The sequence below is a fragment of the Bubalus bubalis genome, chromosome 12 (assembly GCF_019923935.1).
Source record: "Bubalus bubalis isolate 160015118507 breed Murrah chromosome 12, NDDB_SH_1, whole genome shotgun sequence".
Classification (NCBI taxonomy): domain Eukaryota; kingdom Metazoa; phylum Chordata; class Mammalia; order Artiodactyla; family Bovidae; genus Bubalus; species Bubalus bubalis.
The window spans coordinates 86400854-86427567 of NC_059168.1; the positions used below are offsets into that span (position 1 = coordinate 86400854).

At 43.8% G+C, this 26714-nt stretch overlaps 1 protein-coding gene across 1 annotated transcript in view; it reads left to right on the forward strand.

Moving 5' to 3' along the window:
* NOL10 (nucleolar protein 10) overlaps positions 1-26714 on the forward strand; it is a 94744-nt gene that overhangs the window by 16923 nt on the left and 51107 nt on the right. The window contains exons 10-13 of the mRNA XM_006073767.3: positions 1796-1874; positions 3051-3200; positions 6103-6169; positions 14874-14926. Coding sequence (XP_006073829.1) covers positions 1796-1874; positions 3051-3200; positions 6103-6169; positions 14874-14926 — 349 coding nt within the window. The remainder of the gene's footprint in view (positions 1-1795; positions 1875-3050; positions 3201-6102; positions 6170-14873; positions 14927-26714) is intronic.

The window sequence follows — 26714 nt, forward strand, 5'->3', positions numbered from 1 at the left end:
ATGTATCACTGCTGAGATGTTGGGAAAGACTGACGGCCAAAGGAGAAAGGGGGTCGCAGAGCGCAGCACTGACTCAATGGTGCGAGTGTGAGCAAACTCGGGGAGACAGTGGGGGACAGAGGGGCCTGGCGTGCTGCGGTCCATGGGGTTGCAAAGAGTGGATTATGACTTAGTGACAGAAGAACAGCAACAACAGTGTCAATACTAAATTAAAAGCAGTTGCTGAAGGATGAAACTCTTAATCCGAGGTTGTGGTTTTGTGATTGTTTTATGGAAAAATCCTTTCCTGCGGAAGCTCAGTAAGTGGGGAAGCTAGTGGAATTCCTTGTTTATTTAGTTACCGTGGAACTGAGTTAAAACGTATACGCTGCAAGAATTTATATTTCCCATTCTGTAGGATCTGGTGGTGGAATCCAGGGAAACTGCACAGTTACCTATTGAGTGTTATTACATTTTCATAAGAAAAACAGTGAACTTATATGTATACTGGGAAGAAATCTGGATATGTTGTAGTGTTGAAAGTAGCTTTACCTGTCGATTTAGTTTTGGGTGATTTTATTTATGACTTTTTTATGCTTAGCTTTATTTTTTTCCAACACAAGTGTTATAAGCTGTCACCTCTGTTATTGGACATAGGTGACCTTCTGGAAGGAGAAGCCAATACAGTCAAAGAAATATGAGTTAAATATTGGCTAGGGGAGGACAGGCTTTGTTGTTTACAGGTGATGTATGTGATTGTGTGCCTGAGAAACCCAGTAGAATGAACTGAAAAACTATAAAAGCTAGTATGAGATTTAAATAAATTGGTTACAAAGTAAATGTACAAAATCAATGGCTTTAATGTTTAACAGCAAAGTCCATGTAGAAAGATACAGTGAAAACCAGTTCTCATTTATAACAAAAATTGTAAAATATTAAGGGTTAATCTTGATAAGTAACTATCTGAAGGACAACATTTTATTAATAAACAAACAGGTTTGAATAAATGAGGAAAAACAGTATCACCTCACCAAGAAATGGTTCTGGAGTTCAGTTTGAAAAGTCAGTGACGGAAGTCGATGCTAACGAGAGGACCTGATACTTCAGCGTAGTTGCAGGCTGAGGCTCTAGGTGGCGTAAGCGGCCTGAGGATGCCAGCAGTCAGCCGCCTGGACTCTAGGTTCTGGTCCAAGGTCATGGAGACAACAGCTGTTGAAATCAGGATTATGGCCCGCTTCTGACTCGTCATCTAGGACCCTTCCCACCCCAGAGTTACTCTTGGTTACTGAGTGAGAAGTATATTCTAGATTAATAGCTGTAAACATCCATTGTTCTGTTACTTTTAGAGATTCTAGGCTCTCATCTGGGGACTAGTCTTTTTTTTTTTTTTTAGCTTGACATCATTGACTTTAAAAGTGAAAATGGGTATACCCATGTTTGAATATAAAACTGTTTCCTCGTAAGCCAAAAAAGGGTCATTTCTGTAAATACCTCATTCTGGCTTAATCAAAATGAAAGATACTGTCATACTGGTCCTTTTCAGTTGGTTTTATATTTTCAGTAACTTTTATTGCTTGTTGTTACTTTAAGAATGTTTCTTACAGTTTTAAAAGAAGATAACCTGCAAATTTTTTCAGGTAGGTTACGTTTATAAATGAAGGTTAGTTTTCATTTTGACTTGGACAGTTTGGATACAGTTCTTTTAAATAGGAAATTAGAAATGTCATCCTCTCCATTAGAAGTGAAGAGTAATAATTTGTTCCTTGGAAGGAGATTTGACCATATATGCAAGGAACACAAATATTTTGCCTTTCAGAATAAACAGTTTGCCAACGATCTCTGCTTTGAAATTTAATGGTGCCTTGACCATGGCTGTTGGAACATCCACAGGGCAGGTAAATATGTTTCAGTTGGAAACTTCGCTCTTAAGTTACTGTTTCAGAGGTGTGTGTATCGCGGGAAACACCCACTCGTCTGTTCGCCGTGTGACCAGACACTGAGGCATTACTGTTTTGGCCAGCGCGGAGAGGGTACTCAGATTGCCGTGTTCCGTCAGGACCTTGAGAAGCTCTGCTTCTGGCCCCAATGGTGGGTCTGAGAGATTCTCAAGCTAGAAGCTGCAGTGGGGCTACGCCTCAGGTGTCCTCTTGACTTTGGTTTAGAACAGTGTTTTCTCGAGTATGTGGAACAGAGTTCTATGGAAAAACAAAAATTTGGGATTCTCCAGATTCCTATCTTTGAGGTTTATAGCGCATTGAAATCTATAGTGGAGGCTCTGAGAATCCCTGTAGACAAGAAATGTGCTGAGTCGGTGTTTCCAAAAGATATTTGTCCAAGGAGCTTTTTTTTTCCCACCCAGCACTGTCTCCCACATCCTGTGCAGGGAGTGGTCAGTGGGACATGCCTCAGCGAAAGCTGACTAGTCTGAGGAGTATGAATGAAATAGCTTCAGAGATTTAAATTCATCTTTCCCCCTTTCCTTCAAGGCAGAGCCCACACACTTAAGTCTGTCCAGACCTCAGCACAGGCGGGAGCCCTGCTTCCAGCAGAGTGCCTGTGTCATCTGTCACCTGGATCTGAGATCCAGCTTCCCCATGCCCCTCACCTATCAGGATAGAGCTCAGAAGAGAACCCTGCCCTCCACCCACCCCCCAAAGTCATAGCCTTGCCACCAGCGTCTGACTCTAATCTACCACCCCTGCCTTCATGATGATTCTTGTTCTTGTTTCTTTCAGCCACTGGGACAGTGCCTGGTACATACTAGGCCCTCAGTGCTTATATTTATTAAATTCATAAATGACACAAATTCTTGTGCACTTCTTTCTTTTGGTTCCTTCCTTAATATATCCAGGTAGTTCTCAATCTTAGTGTGCCTAAAAATTACTCTTAGGGTTGAATCCATAGAGCCATGCCCTGGAAGGGTAATTGAAGACATTTTTCTGGAGTATTTTTGCTGGCTGACACTTACTTTAGAGTCTTTGTACTCTGAGTGAGGATGTTCATTTTTAAAAGTTTCTTTGTAAGATGAAATATTTTATTTAAACAGAAATACCTTTTTTTTTTTCTTTTAGGTTTTATTGTATGATCTTCGATCTGATAAGCCATTGCTAGTTAAAGATCACCAATATGGGTTGCCCATTAAATCAGTTCACTTCCAGGATTCCTTAGATTTGATTTTGTCCGCTGACTCTCGAATTATCAAAATGTGGAATAAGAACTCAGTAAGTATTTTTTGTTGTTAAAATGACTTACTTGCCTATTTTCCTTATGTTCTTTTTCTTTCCAGTTGCTTTGTTTGAGTTATGTGGGTTCTTGAGAAAAAAATACTAAGTATCCATTCAGGCCCTTCCCTGAAAGTTAGTTATTTCCAGGTCCTCAAGGTCATTTTTTCCTGTTAATAACTTTTCCTCATTTGCTAGAACTGGCACGCATTTTTACATGTTCAGTTAGGTAGATATAAATCATTATTTTAAAAAAACTTGATCCATGAGAAACCCCCCAGATTTTGGGGCTCTTTTACAACCTTAGGAAACTTTTTATGAGCTACTACTAATCTTTCCAGGCTTCCCTGGTGGCTCAGTGATAAAGAATCCGCCTGCTAACACAGGAGATGCAGGCTCAATTCCTGGGTTGGGAAGATCCCCTGGAGATAGAAATGGCAACCCACTCCAGTATTCTTGCTTGGAAAATACCATGGACAGAGGAACCTGGTGGGCTATAGTCCATGGGGTCGCAAGAGTGGGACACAGCTGAGCACACACGCACTAATCTTCCCATATCAGTGTTCTTATGCATCTCAATTTCATACCCTTTCCTTGTGTCAACAAATAGATTTTAGATATGATACCTTTACAGGAATTTCTTACATGAAAAGTGAAAGTCGCTCAGTTGTGTCCGACTCTTTGCAACCCCATGGACTTTAGCCCACCAGGTTCCTCTGTCCATGGAATTCTCCAGGCAAGAATATGGGAGTGGGTAGCTGTTACCCTCTCCAGGGGATCTTCCCAACCCAGGGATCAAACCCAGGTCTTCTGCTTTGCAGGTGGATTCTTCATCATCTGAGCCACCAGGGAAGCCCAATTTCTTATATAGTGTTTTTCTTAAAAGCAATTTTTTCTTAAGAATATTTGATATTCTGTGCCCTTTTAAATGTCGTTTAAAAAGTAACAAAACCCTATGTTGTTGATTCTTGTGTTTGGAGAGAGTAGTAAAAGGTTAGTTCATCTACTGGGACAAAATTCATTCAGTGTAGCAATCGCTTTTAAGAGTCTTTGCATTTATTGATTTCAGACTTAGCATCTTTAAAGTGTTACTGTAAATAGAAAGATTCATTTTTGAGGTAAAGAGTGTGGGGGGCCTAGAGCCTCAGCATTAGTTGCTGGAGGGCAAGCGTGAGTCCTTCCTGTGGGGCTCCCCTACACAGGGCAGAGGGGCCACCAGCAGCCTTATCACAGATCAGCTGGTGATGGGAATCCCTGGCTGCTGGGACAGCTTGTCAGCTCTCAAAGTACTGACCTTACTCTCCTCCCTCTGTGTTTTCCTCTGGATCTTTGTGGAGACTGAGTTATCCCTGGGGCATGTCCTGTCTCTCAAGCCCCATCACTTTCTCTGGCCCTCCTGAGACTTCCTTACAGAGAAAAGGAAGGGCCTCTGGCTCTCATCAGTCCTCGGAAGAATTCCCCTGACACTTTATTGCCCAGGAGCCGACTGTCTCGCTTTGAGTTGGTAGGGTTTTGAGGGCTTTCTTGAAGATTCATGGTGTCTTAGGCCTGGATTTTTCTCTACTCTTTTCTGACAATCCAAACTAGTGTACTTTATTTTATTTTTATTTTATTTTTTTTTTATATTTTGTATTTTATTTTATTTTTATTTTATTTTTAAACTTTAGTGTACTTTAAAACAACATTTCTTTTTACCTCTGCAAATGCAGATTTTCCATGTTTGAAAGTTCCTAACACACTGGTAGAGTAAGTTTTCCATGGTCTGGCTCCCATTCTGCCTAAAGGTGATGAGTAACCAGTCGGAATGCCCCCTTCCCAGCCCTCCAGTGGGCATAGTTTTCCCCAATGTGGATTTCACGATTTCTTTTTTGTTCTGTGCTATTGTTATTCTGATTTCCCCTTCGTTTTTCCTCCTCTCTTTCCATTTTTCGTTTCATTGGAAACTTGAGACAAAAGGGAGGTAACTGTGTGAGCTTCACTGTCTGTCTTGAATTAGAACCTTGCTGCTGTTTTTCATGGAGCACGAAATTAGTTTTTTAATACCCCCCCTCCCCCGCCGCCATGGAGCCTCTAATAATGGGTTAATAAATGCAAAAGCTGGCAGACATTTTCAACATCAGTTCTTGAAGTCATGTTGTAGTTGCTACAGTAAGTTTTACCTTGGCGTTGTTGTAATGACTGAATACGCCCTCTTGACCAACACCCAAATTACTTGCTTTTGCTTGACTCACTCTCCTTGTTTATCTTTCTCATCATCCTTTCCCACTCCCATCTATTGTCTTCTTTTTTCTTTCACTTAATTTCTGTTAATTTCTTAAATTATGGCATATTTTCCCCTACATTTAAAATACAATATTTTACCCTTCACTGTATAATAACTAGCACCTTATGTATTTATAGCATTTTGTTAAATTATCTTATATTCATTATCTTATTTGATCCTCCTCAAATCCTAGCAATGCAGGATGGCAGATACCAGCCTCATATTACCATATTGACCACCTCTTCTTTGTTTCTTTGAGGACAAGTTTAACTAGGGTGTGTCTTCCAGATTGTGGACATTTTTAAGTTGACGTACAGTTTTATTTTAAACTTTACCCTTGCCTGTTGTGTAGACATTATCTTTAAAAGTTCGTATTTATTTTCCCAATAAAGTCAGCTCTCCCTACTGAGCCCCGGTTTCTTCCTCTCTAAAATGAGAGGATTTGATAAATTGATAAAAGAAATTCTCTAAGATTTTTTTTTTTAACCTTAAATTCTGTGATTTCTGTTAGGTGATTTTATTTTCTCACATAAGCAGGATATATGGAGTTATGTCTCCAGCTTACTTCCTGTATATCACATTGCCAAAAGTTGTCTTCCTTTAACTGTTTTAACAGTTCACTTTTGCTTACTTCTTTAGGGAAAAATATTTACTTCCTTGGAGCCAGAACATGACCTTAATGATGTCTGCCTCTACCCCAACTCAGGTATGCACTACGGAGCGGCAGGCCATTTTGTGAGATGAATGTAGGCTATGCTTTACAGGGTTTTAAACTCATTTCATTTCTTAAGACAGGGTTTGGCTCAGTTAAGACAGTTTTTAGATATTGTATTTACTTGAAAAATTAAGAACAGGAAGTGATGTGGATGCTTCAGAAAGTGACACGCTCAGTGACTCAGTCCTCAGCCAGCCTAGCTGTTAGGAGAAGCTGGTGGCAGTCTGTGGGTCGGTGGCAGGCGAGGTGCTATTTTAGTGTGCGCTTTAGCTCTTTTATGGGATTAGTAATTTTGTGTAGATTGAGGCTAGGGATGTGGAGGAGCCTGGAGTTGCCTGATGATACACAAGGCTGGCGAAGCCACGCGTCGAGTATATTCTGCGTTGCAGGCTCTTCTGTAAAGTACCTGGTAGATTTCGAGATTTAATAACACCTTCAAGCAAATCTGAAGAATTCTGGGGAAGGAGAGAAAATGAGAACACTTCTCACTCTCCCACAGGGTTGTGTCCTGAGGACGGACACAGACAGATATTTCTGATGGAGTGATACCAGGCAAAACAGGAGAAGTTCTGCTACGGAGGTGCACGCTGGCCCTGAGACGGCAAGAGAGCGAGGGGCTCCAGGCAGAGCAGCGAGAGGAGGGCGGAGGGGAGGTTCTCGTTGGCTCCGAGTGTGGGTGCTGGGTGAGAGACATGCTGGGCAAGATGAGCCCCATGTGCCAGAGTGCAGGGTCTGTGGGAGGAATGGGGTGGGAAGCAGGTGGTGCGTGGGGTGGGGGCCCTGGAGTGACCACGCTGAGTGCCTAGGTGCTGTCTGTGGTCAGGACCGATGCAGACCATGCTCACAGAAGGTGGTTCTGTCCACTGGGCAGAAGGTAGATCAGTTTTGAACTAAAATGAGTAGGAAGAGATACGTAGAGCTGAGATCGGCCGCACAGGAGAGAGGGCAGACTCGGAGAGAAAGATGGTGTTGTCTTCTTTGAGCATCTGAGTCTGAGGCGGCAGTGAGGCAGTGATGGTGTCTGGCAGGGGGTCTCCAACCTGCCTGCCCACCAATATCACCTGGGGGCTTTTTAAGAAGTACAAATTCCTCAGCTGCCGGGGTCCAGCCCCGGCTGATCCAGGGTCTTCGAAGGAGAGACGGCTAGGCGGCCTATTCAAATGTTAATTAGATATAATAAAGAGGAATAGAATGAGGATAGCTCAGTAGGAAAATTCAGTGGAGAAAAGAAGCTGAGTGGCTTGGTTTACGCGGAAAATCAATATAACCCGTGACACCAGGTTAGCTCTGACCACGGAGGCCGCAGGCGCCCTCTCGAATAGCGGAAGGTGCCCCACCTTAGACACCTTCTCGAGTGAGTCTTAGAAGCCCAGGCAAATAAATGGTCGCAGAGGACATCCACGCTCCAGATGGACACTCAGCTAGAAGTTAAAGGGAAGAATGACATGGGGAGACCAAGCGTTGGTGAGCAAGGCCCATAGCTTTATTTTCAACAGGGGCTTTTATACCCTAAGTTACACATAGAGGACAATAGGGGATGCAAATCAGCAGTCTTTGATGCTTATCAAAAACCAGGGTTTCTTTCCTGCAGATTTATCGTATACAAATGGTTTAGGTGATTTACATCATCTTCTGGCCAGAGGCCTATTAACATTTTATGACTCTTGACAAGGACTTATCAACAAAGACTTATTTTCTCTAAGAGTAATTATTTTAAGGTTTGGCGCCATCCTCCGAAGATAAGATTACGTTCCTATAGGGTGGATGTGTAATGGGTTTACAAAGGAAAGAATTTACTACCTTAAGGGTCTAAAGTTACTAACACCAAGGCCACTACTTATTTTTTCTACATACCAACTATATTAATTAATGCACATTCAAGGATACAATTCAAGGGATGTGAAAACTTGGCAACAAACATTGGCTCATCAATGAAATCTTTTACTAGCTTTATTCTGACAGTTTCTAATTCTCTGAGAGGCTCTAAGCTATTTGAATATCTTAAGCTTCCCGTGCCTCTGGAGGCTGGGAGACTGTAAACAATCGTATGCATAGCTGTAGGTGTCCGGGTAAACTTGTCAGGCGAGTTAGAGAGCCATCTGAGGGGTTTGGATTTAAACACTCCTAATTGCCCAGGAACTTTATTAATTGGAGCTATAAGTTAACTCTTTGACAGAGAGAGTGAGATGGTGGTGGGGGACAGCCCCCAGTAAAGTCAGAGGTGAGAGCACAAAGCAATAAAGTAGGCAGACTCTGGTTTTTTGGGGGGTAGATGCTCGAGAATATCCGGGGGGCACTCCCGAGGCTCGATCCCGCCTTTGCGTATGCCGAGCCCCCTTCCTCATGACCTTTGTCACGAGTGGAATGTCTCTCGCCGGCTCCCGGCACTCAGCCCCATACCAGGTGTGCAGACTCAGAGCATCTGGGGGAGAGCCCCGAAATAGGTTATTTTTCACCTGCTTCCCAAGTGGCTGTGGAGCCCCGCCCTGACCTACAGCCTCATCCTGGGAGCCACGTCCAGGGCACAGTAGGCAGCGTGGCCCAAGGAAAGCAGGTCTGCAGACATAAAATTTTAAGACATGTAAATAGAGGTCATTGCAGAAGAAGTGGCAGTGGAGGCAATTACCGATGGGGAAAGTGGAGAGACCGCAAGACAGCAGGACCTGAGTATGGAAAGGGAGATGAGAGGGAAGAGCCAGTGGAGAGGCCGACAGAGTGACAGTGAAGGAACCGGCAGCTATTGAAGTAGAGAGAAGTGATTGCCCGGGCATTGCTCAGTGAGCAGAGCATCGCAGAAGTGGAGGCAGGAAGGGGCAGGAAGGCCCTGTGCTGTGGGTCTGGATGTCGTAGTGCTTGTCACTTAATCCTCATAACGTGGGAGACTTAGTGACTCCCTTACCATTCCTTTCCTTCCTTCCCCCTTCCCTTCCCTTCCCCTCTCCTTTCCTTCTCTTTTACATCTTTGGAGGTGAGGAAACTGAGATACGTGCCCAGGGTTGGTCACCCGGCCGCTGTGTGGCAGAGGCTCCGTTGGAGCAAGCCTCCCCTGATCATGGAGCCTGTGCTCTTTCTTAAGTTACAGGGTACTCTCCTGAGAAAGACGAGAAACCCTGAACCTTTGTAATTAGCTTTTCATCTGTGATCGTTGGCAGAATTTTCTTATAATAGGAATGAGTCAAATTGTGATGAATTCAGAAATTAATGAAGGTGCTGGGTCCTAGGTTGAGATGCTGAGTGGTCTAAAATGGGGTTGGGACTAGGTACAAAGGTGAGTAAAATCGGGTGAAGCTGAAGTTAGAACAAGAGGTTAGTTGGATTGAAGGAGTGGGGGTATGAAGGGTACAGGTGGTGACGAAAGTTGTTGACCTGTGTTCTGACTGGTTTGTGCTCACCTGTGGCCACGGAGAACTTGCGGAGTAACTAATCTGAAATATGTGCTCTAAACATAAAATACACACCAGACTTCAGATGTACCAAAAAACAGGAAAGAATGTGAAGTAGATCATTAATTTTTATATTGATTACATATTAAAGTGAAAATATTTTAGACTTACTGGTTAATAAAAATATACTCAAATTTACCTGTTAAAAAATTTTTTTTTTAATGTGTCTACCAGAAGATTTTTAGTCACTTATGTGGCTTGCATGGTATTTCTGTTGGGCAGGGCTAGTCCAGACATGGAGGGCTTTGATAGTATAGAATACTGATAAGGTGCAAGGTGTTCAGAGTCAACTGCAGGCATGGAATGTGACTGTAATCTCACCAGAGTAGAAACCTTCTGGTACCAAAAATACCGTTACCCCATGTAAGAAAGCAGTCCTTTCCTAATAATACCTTTACTTTTTCACATTCCCCTGCTTGTCCACCAAATGCCTTTTTAAGCCCATTTATCTGAAACTAGTCTATCACCAAGTTTGTGGATTACATTTAGTAGTTGTGTTTTCCACTTCTTTCAATCAGGAATTCTCGCCCATCCTTTCTTCCCCTTCCTCCATGGCACTTGAGTTTTCTACATCAGGGTTGTAGTCTCGTAAGATGTTCTGCATCCTGGATTCCTGTGATTATTTTTCATGGTGTCCTTTACTTGTTCTTCCTGCCCCTGTATTTTTTATTGTTGTTGTTCTAAAATAGAAGTGAAATCTAACAGCCCAGTGCACTGTGGGTTAAATATTTGGGACAAGGGTGGTGCTCAGGGCTGACGGGTTCTCCATGTCATTTCCCATCCTTTTGGTCATCCCAGAACGAGCAAGGAGAAGCGTAATGGCTCTGCCTTGATGGCCAGCAGTTCTCTCTGTTACACAGGATGCTTTCCTGGCAGGTAGAACCTTTAAGATGGTGTTTTGGTCAGAAGAGTGCCTTTATTGTCAGGTAGCTTATAAGAGCTTAATCAAACACAAACACTAGCCAGATGATTTATTTCACAAGCTGGCGAGCCCAGAAAGGCAAGTCCCTCCATGGCGGTCTTGGGGTTCGAACCGAGCATGATTGGTTCACAGGTTTTGCTGTCTTTCCCTTGCTTTACTCTCCTGTCCCGTTCACATTGCTGGTTAGGTTTTTTTGCTTCATCACTATGAGCGTAAGCATTCTTTATTTTCTCACTACTCGTTTTGGAGTAATTGAAGCCAAATCATGATTGCTTGCTGTTCTGTCGTGTGTTTCTGATACTCAGACTGCTCAGAACATTGAGAAACGGTTCTGCCTTAGTGGCTGCCTCAGCTTCTAGTTGCTCGTGCAGAGTCTCCACGTCAGGTGCTGCCCTGCAGGTTGGGAAACTGAGGTCGCAGCCCCACGACCCCGGTCTGCAGTGCTTGCTGAGCCCCAGCCCGACCTGTGGAATCCAGAACCACTGGGAGAAGGAAAAGGAGATGTCCACGCAGAAAGGCTACTCAGGCTTCAGAATTGTACCAGTGATCCAGGCTGTTTTTCACTGCTTTTAGGCCTGCTGGAGGCGGTCTGTATCATCAGACCTGAAGTCGCCTTTTATTCTCTCAGTAGCCTCCCAGTAGCCTGCCTAGAAATAAGATGTGGCCCATCACTAACCTTGGCGCCATGTGTAGTAAAACGGCAGGCTCCCCACTTTCTGTAGGAGTTGACCGCACGAAAAGGCGTGTCCTGTCCTTTCCAGCACAGGGCAGTTCCGCACAGCTTGTCTGCTCTGAGCCGCTCCAGCTATGACCCGATGCCCTCCGTTTCCGGGCAGTGATTCTCAGATGTATCTGATGAAGTACCAGCCTTTTATGTTTTTTGTTTTGTTTTTAAATTTCCAATCCATTGCAGGTGGATACTTTTGTCAAATATCATAAAGGTGAATTAGTAGAAAAAGGGTTACACGTTTGGAACTCGCTGCAAGGTCGAGTTGCTATACAGGTTTCTAAATTCTTCAGTTTCTACACTCACCGGCAAGCTTGATGGCAGTTTTCAGACTGGCCTGGGAAGCACGCTTTGAGTCGTTCTGGCTTGAGCAATGTTTCTGATTTCGAGCTGTGACCTTCCTTGAGTCCTTCGCCCCCAAAGCCTGGACAGATGAGATTTGTTCTCTGCGTGTCTCTGGGGAGCACGTCGTGTCCTACGCTCTCTGTCCACGCTGGAGCTGTGTGCTCCTCCTCAGTGCTGACGATCTCTGCCTTCTCTTCCAAGGTTCCCATTTTTATTGTTGGTGCTGTTGTTCAGCTGCCCAGTCGTATCCAACTCTTGGTGGCCCTGTGGACTGCAGCACACTAGGCTTCCCCGTCCTTCACTATCTCTCAGAGTTTACGCAAACTCATGTCCATTGAGTCGGTGATGCCATCCAACCATCTCACCCTCTGTCGCCCCCTTGTAAGGAAATTTAAAGGAAAAGCCATAATCTCACAATCTCTTCACAAGTGTCATTACTCCTTCCATTAGAGGAATTCTTTTTGGGGGGCCACGCTGAGCGGCCTGTGGCATCTTAGTTTCCCAGCCAGGGATCGAACCTGCACTCCCTGCCTTGGAAGCGTGGAGTCTTAAACACCGGACCACCAGGGAATTCCCAGAAATTCTTGTCTTAAAAATCACTTTTTCGTGTGTTTTAAATTGTCACCATGTGTAATTGTCTTTTGCTTTTCAGTTTGACATTGTTATTAAATACATTTGTCATGTTACTGTATGGTGTTTATATCTGTGTGTTTTAATGATTTATTTGATCATGCAAGAAGTCTTTTCACTTTATCTTAGCTGTAGTTGGAGTTTTAGAGTCCCATGTTTCACGGGCTTTGGAATCAGTCCAGTATCAGCTGGCTCTGTGGTGACCTTGAGCAAACGGTCTTGCTTTCCCGAGCCACCTTCTCACCTGTGGAGGTAGAGTGCCTGGTCCGGTACTTCACTTTCTTCTCGCCTTTTACCTGTGATTGTCTTAATTTCTGCTGAACTAACTCCATCCCTGGGTTGACTTTCCTGCTTCCCTCTTGTTAGAAACTCCTCGTGTTCCCTGGGCTGTGTGAGGTTGCTTTCTCTTTTATAACTTGTTTTGGTCCTAACTGGCCCGACTCGGTTTCTTGGTAGGTCAGCTTGTGTTGTTGGCCATGTTTGGTCAGGGGAGGTCCTGCTTGTTGTAGGAGACAGTCTGCTGCGTCGGGCCTGGATTCTCCTGTGTGATCAGCGCCGGATGTGCTGTGTTTCCCTGTAAAGCGTTTGCTGTTGAGTGTTCAGGGTTGAGCCAGGGAGGCTGGGCTTAGGGGATGTCTTTGTTGGGAGCCTTCTTTCTGATTGTAAGATGTCTCTTCAGTCTCCAGACCTTCTTCTTTAACCCTGTCTAAAGGTCCGGGAGAAGTTCTGATGGTGCTGTTAGACGTGGGAAGCGCAGGTCAGTAGAGGTGTTTCTTCCTGTGTGAGCTTCAGTGAGCAGTTGTCTCCAGGGCCAGAAAAAGTTCCCACATGAAAGAGTTTGTGGAGGCTACAAGCTATGAGAAAGTGTCTGGTTTTTACTTGACTTTCATTTAGACGTACATTTCTTGCTTCCTCGAGTGAGTGTGTGTGTGTGTGTTGTGGTGAAGATTGTGTGTGTGTGTGTGTGTGTGTGTGTGTGTGTGTGTTGCTTCCTCGGCTGTGTGTATATGTTGTGGTGAAGGTTGTGTGTGTGTGTGTGTGTGTGTCTCTTGCTTCCTCGGCTGTGTGTGTATGTGTTGTGGTGAAGGTTGTGTGTGTGTGTGTGTGTGTTCTGGTGAAGGGTGTGTGTGTGTATGTTCTGGGGAAGGTTGGTTCCAACTCAGGACTTGCTCCCTCTTTGGACTTGATGTGTGTAACATGGCTTTGCCGGCAGAACGTTGAGCTCCTGCTCTCTATCAGTGAACCTCCTCTACCTCAACATCATATTTCTGTTAACAGCATTGAAGAGCATCCCTTTGGCAAGCTTTTGTGTTAACTGAAGAGCAGCGCAAAAGTACTTTTTAAATCACAGAATTACATCACCATCCTTAGCATTTGGTGTACTTAATTAGGATTGTGAGCTTCCGTGGCATCTCAGACAGTAAAGAAGCTGCCTGCCTTGCAGGAGACCTGGGTTTGATCCCTGGGTCGGGGGTCTGGTAATCCAAATGTGTGCTTTCTGTGGATTTTTCTGTTGTATTTTACAAATAGATTTTTTAAATGAAGGTAATGTAAGTTGATATGTAAAGGTATTTAAAAACAAGAGCTCTTGACTGAAATTTTGCTCTTAAGTTCTGTAGCTTGTAATGTTCTGAATGTTCTGCTCAGCACTTGTAACTCAGTACATATGAGCTTTATTTTTTGATCTGTAAATAAGGATGATAGTCCTTACGGCAGAGAGTTGTCGCGTCTTCACCAAGATAAAGTACGCAGAAGTGTTTTGTAAATTACCAAGGCCTGACCTCAGTTTTGCTTCGGTGCGTCGTTCTGGAGCAGGGCAGAGAGGCTCAGAGCTGCCACGAGAGCCCCTGCGGGGTGGGGTGGGGGGCGGGTTGGCTGTGTGGCAGAGACCTGAGCCCAGGGCTGAGCCGGCTGAGCGCCCCGGTTCTGTGCTGAAGTGCAGTGGATTCGTTACTGTTGCTCCTGGGGCTTGAGGGGAGCCATCACTGGATGCCACAGGCTGTCCCTCACTCCATTCTCGCGTTCTGAGAGCGCTGATCCCTGGACTAAATTATCAGCCACTCTCTGGGTGAATCATTTTGGTAAAGGCTGTCAGATTCTATCTGGATCTTTTCTAGTGTAGCTACACGTAGCATTCCTCTTAAGCCATTTTGTTTTCTATTAAGGTGTAAAGTTTAATTCAAACATGAGGAACTACTTTGCTATGACATTTTGTGGGAAATGCTTTACTTTGGTTCTTTGATTCCTGATTAACAGAAAGATACCTTTCTTAACTTTCATAATACATAATAGTGCATCGAATCTACCTTTTATTGGTGTGTCTGAAGATTAAAACTTAACCCTTAAAAATGGTGGCCCTTCTCTGTGGGAACCACTCAATCACTTAGCTGATACAGCCTGAGTGTTTTGCAGATGGGGAAGCTGGTCTTTCTGATACTTCAGATGCCCCATCCAGGAGGGTCAGGGACCACAGCCCACAGCCTGACTCGGAGGGTGCCTGGCTGCTGGTCTGGCTCTTCTCCTGTTCATCATGTTCTGAGCATTTCACTCATTTCAAAATATAAAGCAAGTAGGAAGAGTATTTTTCTTTTCCCTTATGTTTACCTTTTTCATTGTGTTTATTTTTAGGAATGCTTCTTACCGCCAATGAAGCCCCCAAGATGGGCATCTATTATATTCCGGTAAGTGATACAAAAAGGAATTATGGTAAAAATAGAACAAGGAAAGACACTGTATTTTTAAGCTGGCTGTGTCGAGGGACTTTGGGCCTGCATGTGGCTGTGTAAATTAGACACAATGGCTCACTTGTCAAATCACTGTGCTTCCTGGAGCCAATAAAGTAATAAATGTTTAACCATTCTTTTATGGGAAACTACTTAACATCCCATTAAAAGTCGTCAGTAGAAATTCATCTTTATTCTTCAGATTTACATTTGTTTTTTGTTTCAGAATGTTTCAGAAACTTCCGGCTATTAGTGATCAAGAGACCTAATCCTCTAAAATAAAAGTCTAGGACTCTTTCGGTCATCACATTGACTTTTAAAAATGGATTCTGTGTATAAGAAACCATCTTAGATTGCCACGATCCGTGATGGCATGCAGCTTACTATCTTGTCCCTTTTTTTTTCTCCTTCCTTAAAGCATTCTTCCATTACATATGCCAGACACTTCCCTACCTGTACCTAAACAGAAAAGCCTGTACTGCAAAGTTGGCCTTAGATTCTGGTCAGCACACATCTCCTTTTCTGAGATTTGCAGAGAAGAGCATGGGGAGTGTGGAAGATCAGATATTTGGGGGAGTAAACGCTCTGTGATCAACGTTAGCCTCCATTATGAAGATTCTTCATATTTATGATGGTTCTTTTGAAATAGTTCAACCGTGTGTATGTTTTGCCCCCGTCCCCCCCCAAAAAAAAGATATTCTGTTCATGTTGACTTTCTATGGCTTCAGGAACTTGATATGTTGTTGAAAGCACTTTGGGATGTTTCTTTTGGTTGATGGTGAAGAAGGTCATTCAAACAGCAGCTTTTCCATTTTCCTAAATTGTCATTTGTTCCTTTTCTCCCCAGCCTCTCAGAGATGCTGCTTCCGTCTTCCTGTTAGTTTATGTGTCTTTGTCTACATTCAATCGGTAACTGTTTATTGATTTTATCAGCTGTGTCAGGCCCAGTGCTGTGGGTTGACAGTGTAACAGTGGATAAGGTACTACCCGTTTCCTTGCAGAGCTCATTATTAGGAAGTAAAACAAGAAAGTAGACAGTTTCCGGTCAGCGTGATGAACACTCTTAACTGAAGTAAGGAGCCTGGAACTGGAAACTAGTGGGAAGTATGGCAGATACTTGGAGGATACTTGGCAGATACTTCCAGAGGAATTGATTTCCGAGGAGCAACTGGAAGGCTGGTTCTGTGTTCTAGATGAAGGGGGTGGGGTGCAGAATGGGAGAAGGGTCTTGGAAGTAAAGGGAACGTTGTCTGCCAAGATCCAGAAGAAGGTAACACACACGGCTGGGCATTTGCCCTTGAGGAACGAGGTAGCTCAGGCTGAAGGGGTACTCTGCAGCCAGGGTACGATGATCCTGTGGGCTGGGTGTGGTGGTGCAGCTGCAAGAGTGATAGGATCAGACCTGCATTTCTGAAGGATTATTAACTTCTGGCTGCCACCAGGAGAAGGGATTAGATCAAATCTAACCCAGAAGCAGCAAGAACAGGCTGTGGTGATCTGCAGGAGAGACAGGGTCCCTGTGTTACCCTTGCCAGACCTCCCCTTTAGAAAATGGGGCTTGGGAGGTTCTAGGGTAGTTTCAGAGAAGTCTGATCTGGCAGGCAGTGATTCCAGGGGGTTATCTTCCTTGAATAGCCAGGCAGTGTGTCCAGAGGCATCCGCCGATAAAGACTTGTGTCTGTCACAAGAAGAGCCTTCCCTCAGTCCAGCGCTGAGTCTTCTCACAGCGTCAGCCCATCTGGGCACGTCAGGAGAGGCCGACTAAATCAGCTTGCCCCTCTCCAAACTTCTCCTGGGAGAGGTCTCACTCTGTCTTCCTCTCAGGAGGGTGTTCTGCGGTTTGATCTTCAGCATCTTCAGCATCTGCCTACAAGTTCTTGATGTCTCGTGTCAAAGAGCCCTTCTTCGTGTAAGAAGTGTGTAGAATCCACCAGTGGGAGGGCAAACGAGCACTGAGTAGGGCGTGGAGGCCGGATCAGGAGTCTGCTCAGCTGATGAGGAGCCTCTGGCTGGGCATCCCTCGGTGTGGAACGAGGTGGGGCGGTTCTATTTTTGCAGGAAGGCCATTTCACCAGCTTGTGCAAAGATGGTGGCAGTGGAGGCAGAATTGGGACAATTGACAACAGTTGTAAGATAGGCTTGGTCATTGCCTGGATGTGGAGAGGAAGGGAGAGGAAAGAACCACAGGTGACAGCCGCTTTCTCCCTGGTGAATGTGTGGACACGGAGGTGACTGCTTGAATCCAGGAGGAGAAAGGGGATGATAGAACTGGAGGAGACCCCCGTTCACTTCTGTTTGTCTGGATCCATTTCTCAGGCTGGGTTTTTTTTGTTCCAAGCACTGGGAACTTCACACAAGAGGGGGCCCGTTGCTGGCCAGGTGGTGAGAAGCAGCTTTTTTGATCAGCGTTAGCTTATCTTAGAAGATCTTTTTAGTTTCAACTCTGTAGCTCAGATGTAACCAAGCGAAGTCAAAAAGCCACCCAGAAACTGCTCCCAAGTGGCTAAGCACATGTGGACGGTCAGTGCGGAGTTGTTCGTGCTCAGCTGAGCATTGTGTGGCAGCTTGTACCTAAGTGTTCCTCCCTAACCTATCTTTCTGCCCTGCTGCCTTGTACACCGTGAGGGTTTATGGCGCCGCTTGTCTTTACTTGGAACCTGTTCTCCGTGACACTCCTTCAGAGCAAAAGAGCCCAGGGGTCTGAAAGCCTGCCGTCTTTGCTAAGATTTTATCAAACTCACCAGGCTGACATTTTTCACAGAGATTTATTTGAGGCCTATAGAACCAGAGAAGTATGTGTTGAATATGCAATTCATGCCAAATATAGGCAGTTTGGACAACGATTTGTATTAACATCTTATAAACCAGTTATGAAAACCCTTTTTTTTCCCCCCTGCTTTGAGGCTGTGCTGAAAATGAAGACAGCTTAATGTTCTTTCAGCCTGTTAATTTTTGCCTGTGTACTCTATACCATCTTTCTTGGGCACTTGAAATCTTTTTAGAGTAAATGCACTTCCTGATTTATATAGTCTCTGCCACTTACTTATCCCAATAGCTAGCTAGTCTTTTACGACCAAATGGGTTTTCTCCAGCTCTTTCCCCATTTTCTCAGTGTTCTCTTTTTCTGTCTCTGAGAGACCAGGATCTATTCTTTAGTTTGTTTGCTTTTTAAATTCCAGGGCCTAATTCAGCTGAAGCTTTCAGGACTAATGCCAGAAACAGTTTTTCAAGTTTGGGTTCCTCTGATATATAATTTAATCGTAGGTTAGTTCTTCCTAATTAACACCTTTGGCAACTGCACGGACTCCAGAGGGAATCCAAGTCCTGTGGCACCCGGCCCAAACCTGCCAGGGTGCCGAGTACTGTTCCTGTTGAAAATGCTACTGGGCTCCAAGGCCCCATGGGTCAGTGAGCTCTGAGACCACACATGACGGACACGTGATGACTGGCATGCTTGATAATGTGTATGGATGCGTAAGGGCTTCCCAGGTGGCGCTAGTGGTAAAGGACTCACCTGCCAGTGTAGGAGATGTAAGAGACACAGGTTTTATCCCTGGGTCGGGGAGATCCCCTGGAGGAAGGCATGGCAACCCACTCCAGTATTCTTGCCTGGAGAATCCCGTGGACAGAGATGCCTGGAGGGCTACAGTCCATGGAGTCAAAGAGAGTTGGACCCGACTGAAGTAAGTTAGTGCGCGTACACACACACGTGAATGCGTAAACGTGAGAAAAAGAATAATTACTTGTTTATTAGGAAGCTATTTGAATTAGAAGAATAAAAGTCAATTAATTGAGGATGTATGATTTTTTTTTTTAAACACGTAAGTTTTTTAAATTTGGAAAGTACTCCTGGAACCAGAGTACCTGCACGTAGGGCAGAGTTAAACACAGAGTTAAACTTACTCACACCAGTGCTCCTGGTTTTTTTTAAGAAATAACACTGGAACTTACTCAGCATAATGCATGAAATGTACAGAACTCTTTGAAAAGAGAGATGACTGTGTATTAAGAAGCATAAAACCTCAAGGCCACTTGTTTCACTTAGTTGTAACACACAAGCACACATCCTCCCAGAGGCATTGCTGCTTGGGATGGGAGTGCTCAGTCACTCAGTCGTGTCCAACTCTGTGTGACTCCATGGACTGCCTAGCCAGCCAGACTCCTCTGTCATGGGGATTCTCCAGGCCGGAAAACTGGAGTGGATCACCATTTCTTTCTCCAGGGGATGGATCTTCCTGACCCAGGGATTGATCCCGCATCTCCTGTGTCTCCTGCGTTGCAGGAGGATTCTTCACCCACTGAGCCACCAGGGAAGGCATTACTGCTTGGAATGTTTTGGCATGATTTTCCAGAAGGCTCAAGGACATAGTTACATAGTGCTTCCTTGCAGTTACCTTCACCTCTTAAGATGGTAACATTTTTATGAGCTGTCTGTTTGGCAAATACATTATTTTAGTTTAGCATTAGATTTGACAGTACCTTACAGAGTATTTAGTGTCTCCTTTTTATATAGATACTTTCTTCCTCCTTTTAAAGTTTGGGGCTAGGGACTTGGTCTTCTATTTTGTCTCATGATTGCAGCGCACTTCTGGGGGCAAGATGGTGAAAGACTGGTCTCTCTCCCACAGTCTCTGGAGACGAGGCAGGCGGCAGAGAGAACTTTGGCCGACAGAGGTTCTGCTTTTCGTGCAGAGTCCATTGTGCAGGCAGACGTGCTTTCTCCCATAAAATAGATCTCTTCTGCAGATCACTTAGGCGGCGTTTAGCCCCCTCGGCCAGGCCATGCTGGCTTCTGGAAGCCACATTGTCCTGGTTGTCATCCTGTCGCCTAGGTAGCCTTTCCAGTCAGTCTGCTTTCGTGGCTTTTCCTGCTCTCGTGGCCCAGTGATTGAGCCTCGGCACTCTCCCTTTGGTGCCGGGGCTTAGTCCTTGTCTCTTTGTTCTCCCCTCAGGGAGCTCACTTGTCCCCCAGGCTCCGTAGGGACACCTGTGTGCTACGGACTTCCAAACTTCTGTCTCTAGCCTTTCCTTCCCCTCGGAGCTGCAGAGTCACATACCCACCAGTCTGCTGGGCCGTGGAGGTGGAGACCTCTCCACTAGATGTCTCATTGGTGCCCTCTAGTTATGTGTCCACAGCAGAATTCCTGGTCCCAGCTCCCCACCCGCCCTACTTCTCACTTCGTTGCTTACTCAGTTCCTCGGCCCAGAGCACAGGCACAACTGTGTTTCCTTGCCCGTCCTCTTCGCGTGTCCTTGTCCAGGCCATCTGAACCTCACATCAACTCTTTTTCCAGTATTGGTTCAAATCCAGCCATTTTTCAGTACTTCTGCTTCTGCCACGCATCTGGGTTACCTTAATGGCCTCTTACTGGATCCTTCCTCTTTCCCTTTGTCTCTCTTGCATTCTGTTTTTCATACAACAGCCAGGTTAATGTAAAATATAAAAATAGGACTTCCCTGGTGGTTCAGTGGTGAAGACTCCATGCTTCCACTGCAGGGGGTGCAGGCTCCACACCTGGTCAGTGAATTCCATATGCAGCCTAACGTGGCCAAGAATAGTGATGATAAAATATAAAAGCAACCAGTCAGAGTCTAGCACTCTTCTCCTTGGCAGCTTCCAAGGGCTTATCATTTTGCTCAATAACATCTTAGCTCCTATCATTAACTTAGAATGCCCTACAAAATGGAAAAGTTTAAAACACTGGAGACTCCGTTTTCTCTAACCATCAGAGAACAGATCTCTGAAAACCGTTTATCCATTTACAGAGATCGACAAGTGGTTAGAGCAAAAGACCAAATCCCTCGTCATCGCTGCCAGCAGCAGGGAATAACTTACAGGTCGTAAACTAATCCCAAACACAGAATTAGTAGAGAGGAAAATTAAAGTTAGAAACAGAGAGTCCATGCAGCTCTCCTTTGGATTCATCTGGTGCCAAGGGAACAAGCTGTGCTTGGCAGTTCTTCTTGGTGCTAAAGTCTCCCTGACACTTTCAGGTGAGTCCATTGTGTGTCTTATGTCGAGATGGCAAAAACTGTTGAAGAATAATTTTCAGAAAAAAGGAAAGTCATGATTTTCACATAGATCTCAAAAAAACATGTTAAAAATTTCATTCAACTTATTAAAGGAATCAGGCATGTGTCATCAAAGGTGAAGTCTAAAATAGCCCAGATTTACGTGGAATAAGGTGATACTGAGTTGGGAATGTACAAATGAATAGATTGGCTTTTCCGAAGGTATGGAGGGTTATCTGTCCATGACAGAATTCTTTCGCGTGACTGTTAGCAATTAATCTTGCATTGCTGTCAGTTACTTACAGTTCACACAGTTGTAAAATGTATCCCATGGAATCAGAATCAGGTAATCTTGAAAGGCATGCTCTTAGACCAGGAGTTTGGCAAACTAAACACCTAACTAAATGCCCACTCCCTTGGAACAGTGCAGCCATTCATTTATGATGTGTTGTCTACAGCAGCTTTCTGACCAAAAAGGTAGAGTTGAGTAATTATGATAGAAATACCCCGTGGTCTGCAAGCCCCGAAATCTTTAAGAAAAAGTTTGTGGACCCCCTACTCTTGATTATACATAACTTTCCATTGAAGCACAAAATCTTCCTTATATTTATTTACTTATTTATATATTTATATAAATAAAAAACATGAATAAATATGTAATGAATGTGTATTTTTCTTTATTATGATATAAAAAACATGGACACAGGGATATTGTTTCTTTTTTTCCCAGTTACATTCCCACCACCTAAAGCAGTGCCTTTTATGCTGTAGGCATTCGATTAATATGTGCTGAAAAATTAATAAAACATATATGAGATAATCAGATAACTGTAATTTGAAGATATGTTTTGACAGTGGCTGGTTGGCAGTGATTTTTAGCTCTTATACCACATTTGAATTTAGCATCTGCCTTTTTCTGCTACCATTAGTGAAGTTAAAAAGTTAAGAACATGACTCATAAGTGCTAGACTGTAATTTTTATACAGCAGGATAAGAATCAGTTCCTTTGCTCTGACAGTATGTTCTAATCAGAATGATCACAGAATCTTGGGGTCATGCAGTCCTTATGCATTTCTGAACTTCCCTGGTGGTTCAGATGGTAAAGCGTCTGCCTATAATGCAGGAGATCTGGATTCAATCCCTGGGCCGCAAAGATCTCCTGGAGAAGGAAATGGCAACCCACTCCAGTATTCTTGCCTGGAAAATCCCATGGATTGAGGAACCTGGTACGCTACAGTCCATGGGGTTGCAAAAAGTCGGACACGACTGAGCGACTTCACTTTCACTTTCAATCATTATGTTTGTGAAGGCTGACGGATTTCTAAAAGAAATGCCTCATCCAAAAGATGTATGACTGGTGCTGTTGTGAGATAAACTCTTTCCTAAAAAAATATAGAAGGAGATATGAAAGTAAGGACGTTGAGCTTTTGTTGTACCTCTTTTGAAATGTGTGGGGGAACTTTGTCTTTGCATCTAGGATCAGATCAGATCAGTCGCTCAGTCGTGTCCGACTCTTTGCGACCCCGTGAATCACAGCACGCCAGGCCTCCCTGTCCATCACCAACTCCCGGAGTTCACTGAGGGGCTATCGAGTCAGTGATGCCATCCAGCCATCTCATCCTCTGGCGTCCCCTTCTCCTCCTGCCCCCAATCCCTCCCAGCATCAGAGTCTTTTCCAATGAGTCAACTCTTCGCGTGAGGTGGCCAAAGTACTGGAGTTTCAGCTTTAGCATCATTCCTTCCAAAGAAATCCCAGGGCTGATCTCCTTCAGAATGGACTGGTTGGATCTCCTTGCAGTCCAAGGGACTCTCAAGAGTCTTCTCCAACACCACAGTTCAAAAGCATCAATTCTTCAGCGCTCAGCCTTCTTCACAGTCCAACTCTCACATCCATACATGACCACAGGAAAAACCATAGCCTTGACTAGACGAACCTTTGTTGGCAAAGTAGTGTCTCTGCTTTTCAATATACTATCTAGGTTGGTCATAACTTTCCTTCCAAGGAGTAAGCGTCTTTTAATTTCATGGCTGCAGTCACCATCTGTAGTGATTTTGGAGCCCAGAAAAATAAAGTCTGACACTGTTTCCACTGTTTGCCCATCTATTTCCCATGAAGTGATGGGACCGGATGCCATGATCTTCGTTTTCTGAATGTTGAGCTTTAAGCCAACTTTTTCACTTTCCACTTTAACTTTCACCAAGAGGCTTTTGAGTTCCTCTTCACTTTCTGCCATAAGGGTGGTGTCATCTGCATATCTGAGGTTATTGATATTTCTCCCGGCAATCTTGATTCCAGCTTGTGTTTCTTCCAGTCCAGCGTTTCTCATGATGTACTCTGCATATAAGTTAAATAAACAGGGTGACAATATACAGCCTTGACGTACTGCTTTTCCTATTTGGAACCAGTCTGTTCCATGTCCAGTTCTAACTGTTGCTTCCTGACCTGCATACAGATTTCTCAAGAGGCAGGTCAGGTGGTCTGGTATTCCCATCTCTTGAAGAATTTTCCACAGTTTATTGTGATCCATCTAGGATAGGATGGGCTTATGCATTATAATGATTGGAAATGCATCGTTTTTCTTCCTGTGCTTTTAGCTGGAGCTGCTGGAAGTGCCGTGCCTGCTGCTTTCTAAGATTTGGCTTCTAGTATGGACCATTGATCCAGTACGATTCAAAGCCGAGACTGACGGCTCTTATGTTTACTAATCTGATACCAGAGATTCCCCAGATGTGAGTTCTCTTTGACCCACTAGTATACGCTGAAATGGCCCTGAATATGTTAGTGTTCACATGGAATCCTAAAAGTGATGGATGACATTTTCCTCTCAGATGCTCATTTAAGCAGAGAGCTATTAGAGATAGTGACAGAAGTAGTTTTGTTAGAAATTCCTATTCTTTTTTTTTTTAATTGAGAAATTCCTATTTTCGAGTGCCAATTGCAGCATATTTTCTTGGTTTAAGGAGGCAGTACCAGATGTATCTGGGGAAATTTCTAGCATCAGAGGACATACAAGACAGAGCATGAACTGGACAGATAAATGCTGAAATGTTTTCCACAATAAATGGTTTCTCCACAGGCTGCAAAGGAACAGGGGAAGCTTTTGAAGCACAGAACACTAGAGCACGTCAGGAGCTTTGGGGTCATCTAGTCCAGCCCCTTAATTGATAGCTGAGAAACCGAGTCATTTGTTCAAGGTCAAATGACAAGCTAGTTCCAGAGCTGGATTGTGAAGGCATTTCGTCATTCCGAGTTGGTTATGGAAGGAATTTTAAAAATCATCTGACCTGAGTTTGAATTCCTGGATTGCCACTTAGGCGAATTTGGTGACTTCGAACAAGTTACTTATCCTGACTGAGCCTCTGTTTCTTGAGCTACAAAGGAAGAATGATTTTGTGAGACAGCTGTGTGCAGTAGACACTTAGTCATTTATCATGGTGCTTGCTGCCTGACAGACGTTCAGCTGATTATTGCTGTTGTACGTTTTTGCATTGAGTAAAATTTGATGGGTCCAGTGGCAAAGAGTATATTTAGCATTATATGAATGTGGGCTTTTATGTAGCTAGGAAGAATGTGGTATTGAACAAAATAAATATATACTGAAAAAGCTGTGACAAAATCACAGGTGTGAGTGAAGAAAATGATGTGAAAAATATGATTTGATACTGTTCGGTCTGTTACAGGTCATGTAAACTAGAGGTGGAGAGAGCACTACTGAATGCCATTGGTTTTGCTGTTATTGAAACAGAAAGCAGTGATGAAGTTTGGTTGCTTAAATTAAAAATCTGAGTTTTAAAACTAAAGTCCATTTCCCACATTCTATTATCAAAAGCACAGTATAGAAAATGGCCAATAAAGACAAGTAGAGAACTCACTCTTCCATTAACCAAAGTGAAAGTGAAAGTCGCTCAGTTGTGTCCAGCTGTTTGCGATCCCATGACTATACAGTCCCTGGAATTCTCCAGGCCAGAATACTGGAGTGGGTAGCCTTTCCCTTCTCCAGGGGGTCTTCCCAACCCAGGGATTGAACCCAGGTCTCCCACATGGCAGGCGGATTCTTCACCAGCTGAGCCGCAAGGGAAGCCCAAGAATACTGGCGTGGGTAGCCTATCCCTTCTCCAGTGGATCTTCCCGACCCAGGAATCAAACTGGGGTCTCCTGCATTGCAGGTGGATTCTTTGCCAACTGAGCTGTCAGGGAAGAGCAAACACATTTTAACATTTTGCTCTATTTTTTCCATTGTTTTTAATTGATAATGATCTAATACCTTGCTTTTTTCTCACTTCTTGTTTTTCTATGTTATTATAAACTCTTAGAGATCACTTATTATGTGTTTGAGATGAGGCATGCGATTTGAAAGGGACTGCTTGAGTGTTTTCTTCAAAAGATATTTGTTCCCAATATCTCTTATAGCATTGCCATACTGAGGATGGTTCTGGTAATTTAAGATAAGAGTTTTTGGTGACAAGGCCCCTGGCTGCAGGTTGCCCACTGTATCTGATGCTGGTCAACACCCGAGGCACATGTGCTTTTTTAGACTTACTGAAGGGCAACCTGAAGGATTTTCAGGTTTGACTTTAATTGCTGCTGTTCTGTGCTCTACTCAGTTGTGTCCAACTCTTTGCGACCCTGTGGACTGTAGCCCGCCAGTCAAGAAGTCTAGAGTAGGTTGCGTTTCCTCCTCCAGGGAATCTTCTGACCCAGGGATCAAAGCTGAGTCTCTTGGGTCTTCTCTGTTGGCAGGCAGATTGTTTTGCACTATCTTGTTAATCTTAGCTGCTTGACTTTAGAACCTGGTCTCTATGTAAGAAGTTAAACCAGTGAAATTACAGCTCAGAAGTATTAAATACAGTGGTCAGAGTAGAAGAAAGGAAAGAAATTTTAAATATAGTTAGCAAGTTCAGAATGAGTGAGATAGGGCTTTGCAATGGTATCTGTGAAAACGGGGTCGGGGGTTTTGTGCAGCTCTAACTCAAAGGAATAAATTAAGCAGGGTGTTGGCAGTGATTCCACATGTGAGGGGCTGGGGAAGGACAAGAGATACAGTGAAGGGGTGTTCTTGAGGTTGTTAATATGCTTGTTCATTGAGAAATATTTCACAGATAGAGGATTAGAGAAAGCTCAGAAAAAGAGTTCAGGAATTATGTTATCAGGCACCATCTAGAGAAGGCATGTTTATAGGATTTAGGAAAAGAATAAGTTGATAAAAGAAAGACACCCCATGGGAGGTAAAGAAAATGATGGCACATTAGACTAAGGAAGAAACTTTTCATTATTGAGTGTGTGGGAAGAGCTATCAGAATACATGAGGCAGTGGAAAAGGAAAGAGAAGACAAATGTGAATGAAAAACCTGATGCATTTTAAATTGAGTTCAACTCTGAGTTCAGAGATGGGTATTTTTTAGATGTCTCGATTCATGATAATGTAGATGGAACATACATTTAATTTTGTTCTCTAAGAAAAGCATTTAAAAGATAAAGCCAAGCCCATAGGAAAGATCTGCGGGGATAAGACATCTTATGGAAGGTGATAGACCTAACTTTATGGAGAAAAATAAGCGAGGCACTTATAGGCAGAACAGCAGGTTAGTGGCAGTTAATTCCAAGCTCCGTGTATTTTCATTACTTTTTCTAATTAACAGAAAAAGAGAGGGATGAAAAGCAGAGTGAACTTCTTTTCTAACTTACCCAGCCTCACAGCAGATCTCTTGTAATTGAATTTTCTCTTATGCATGA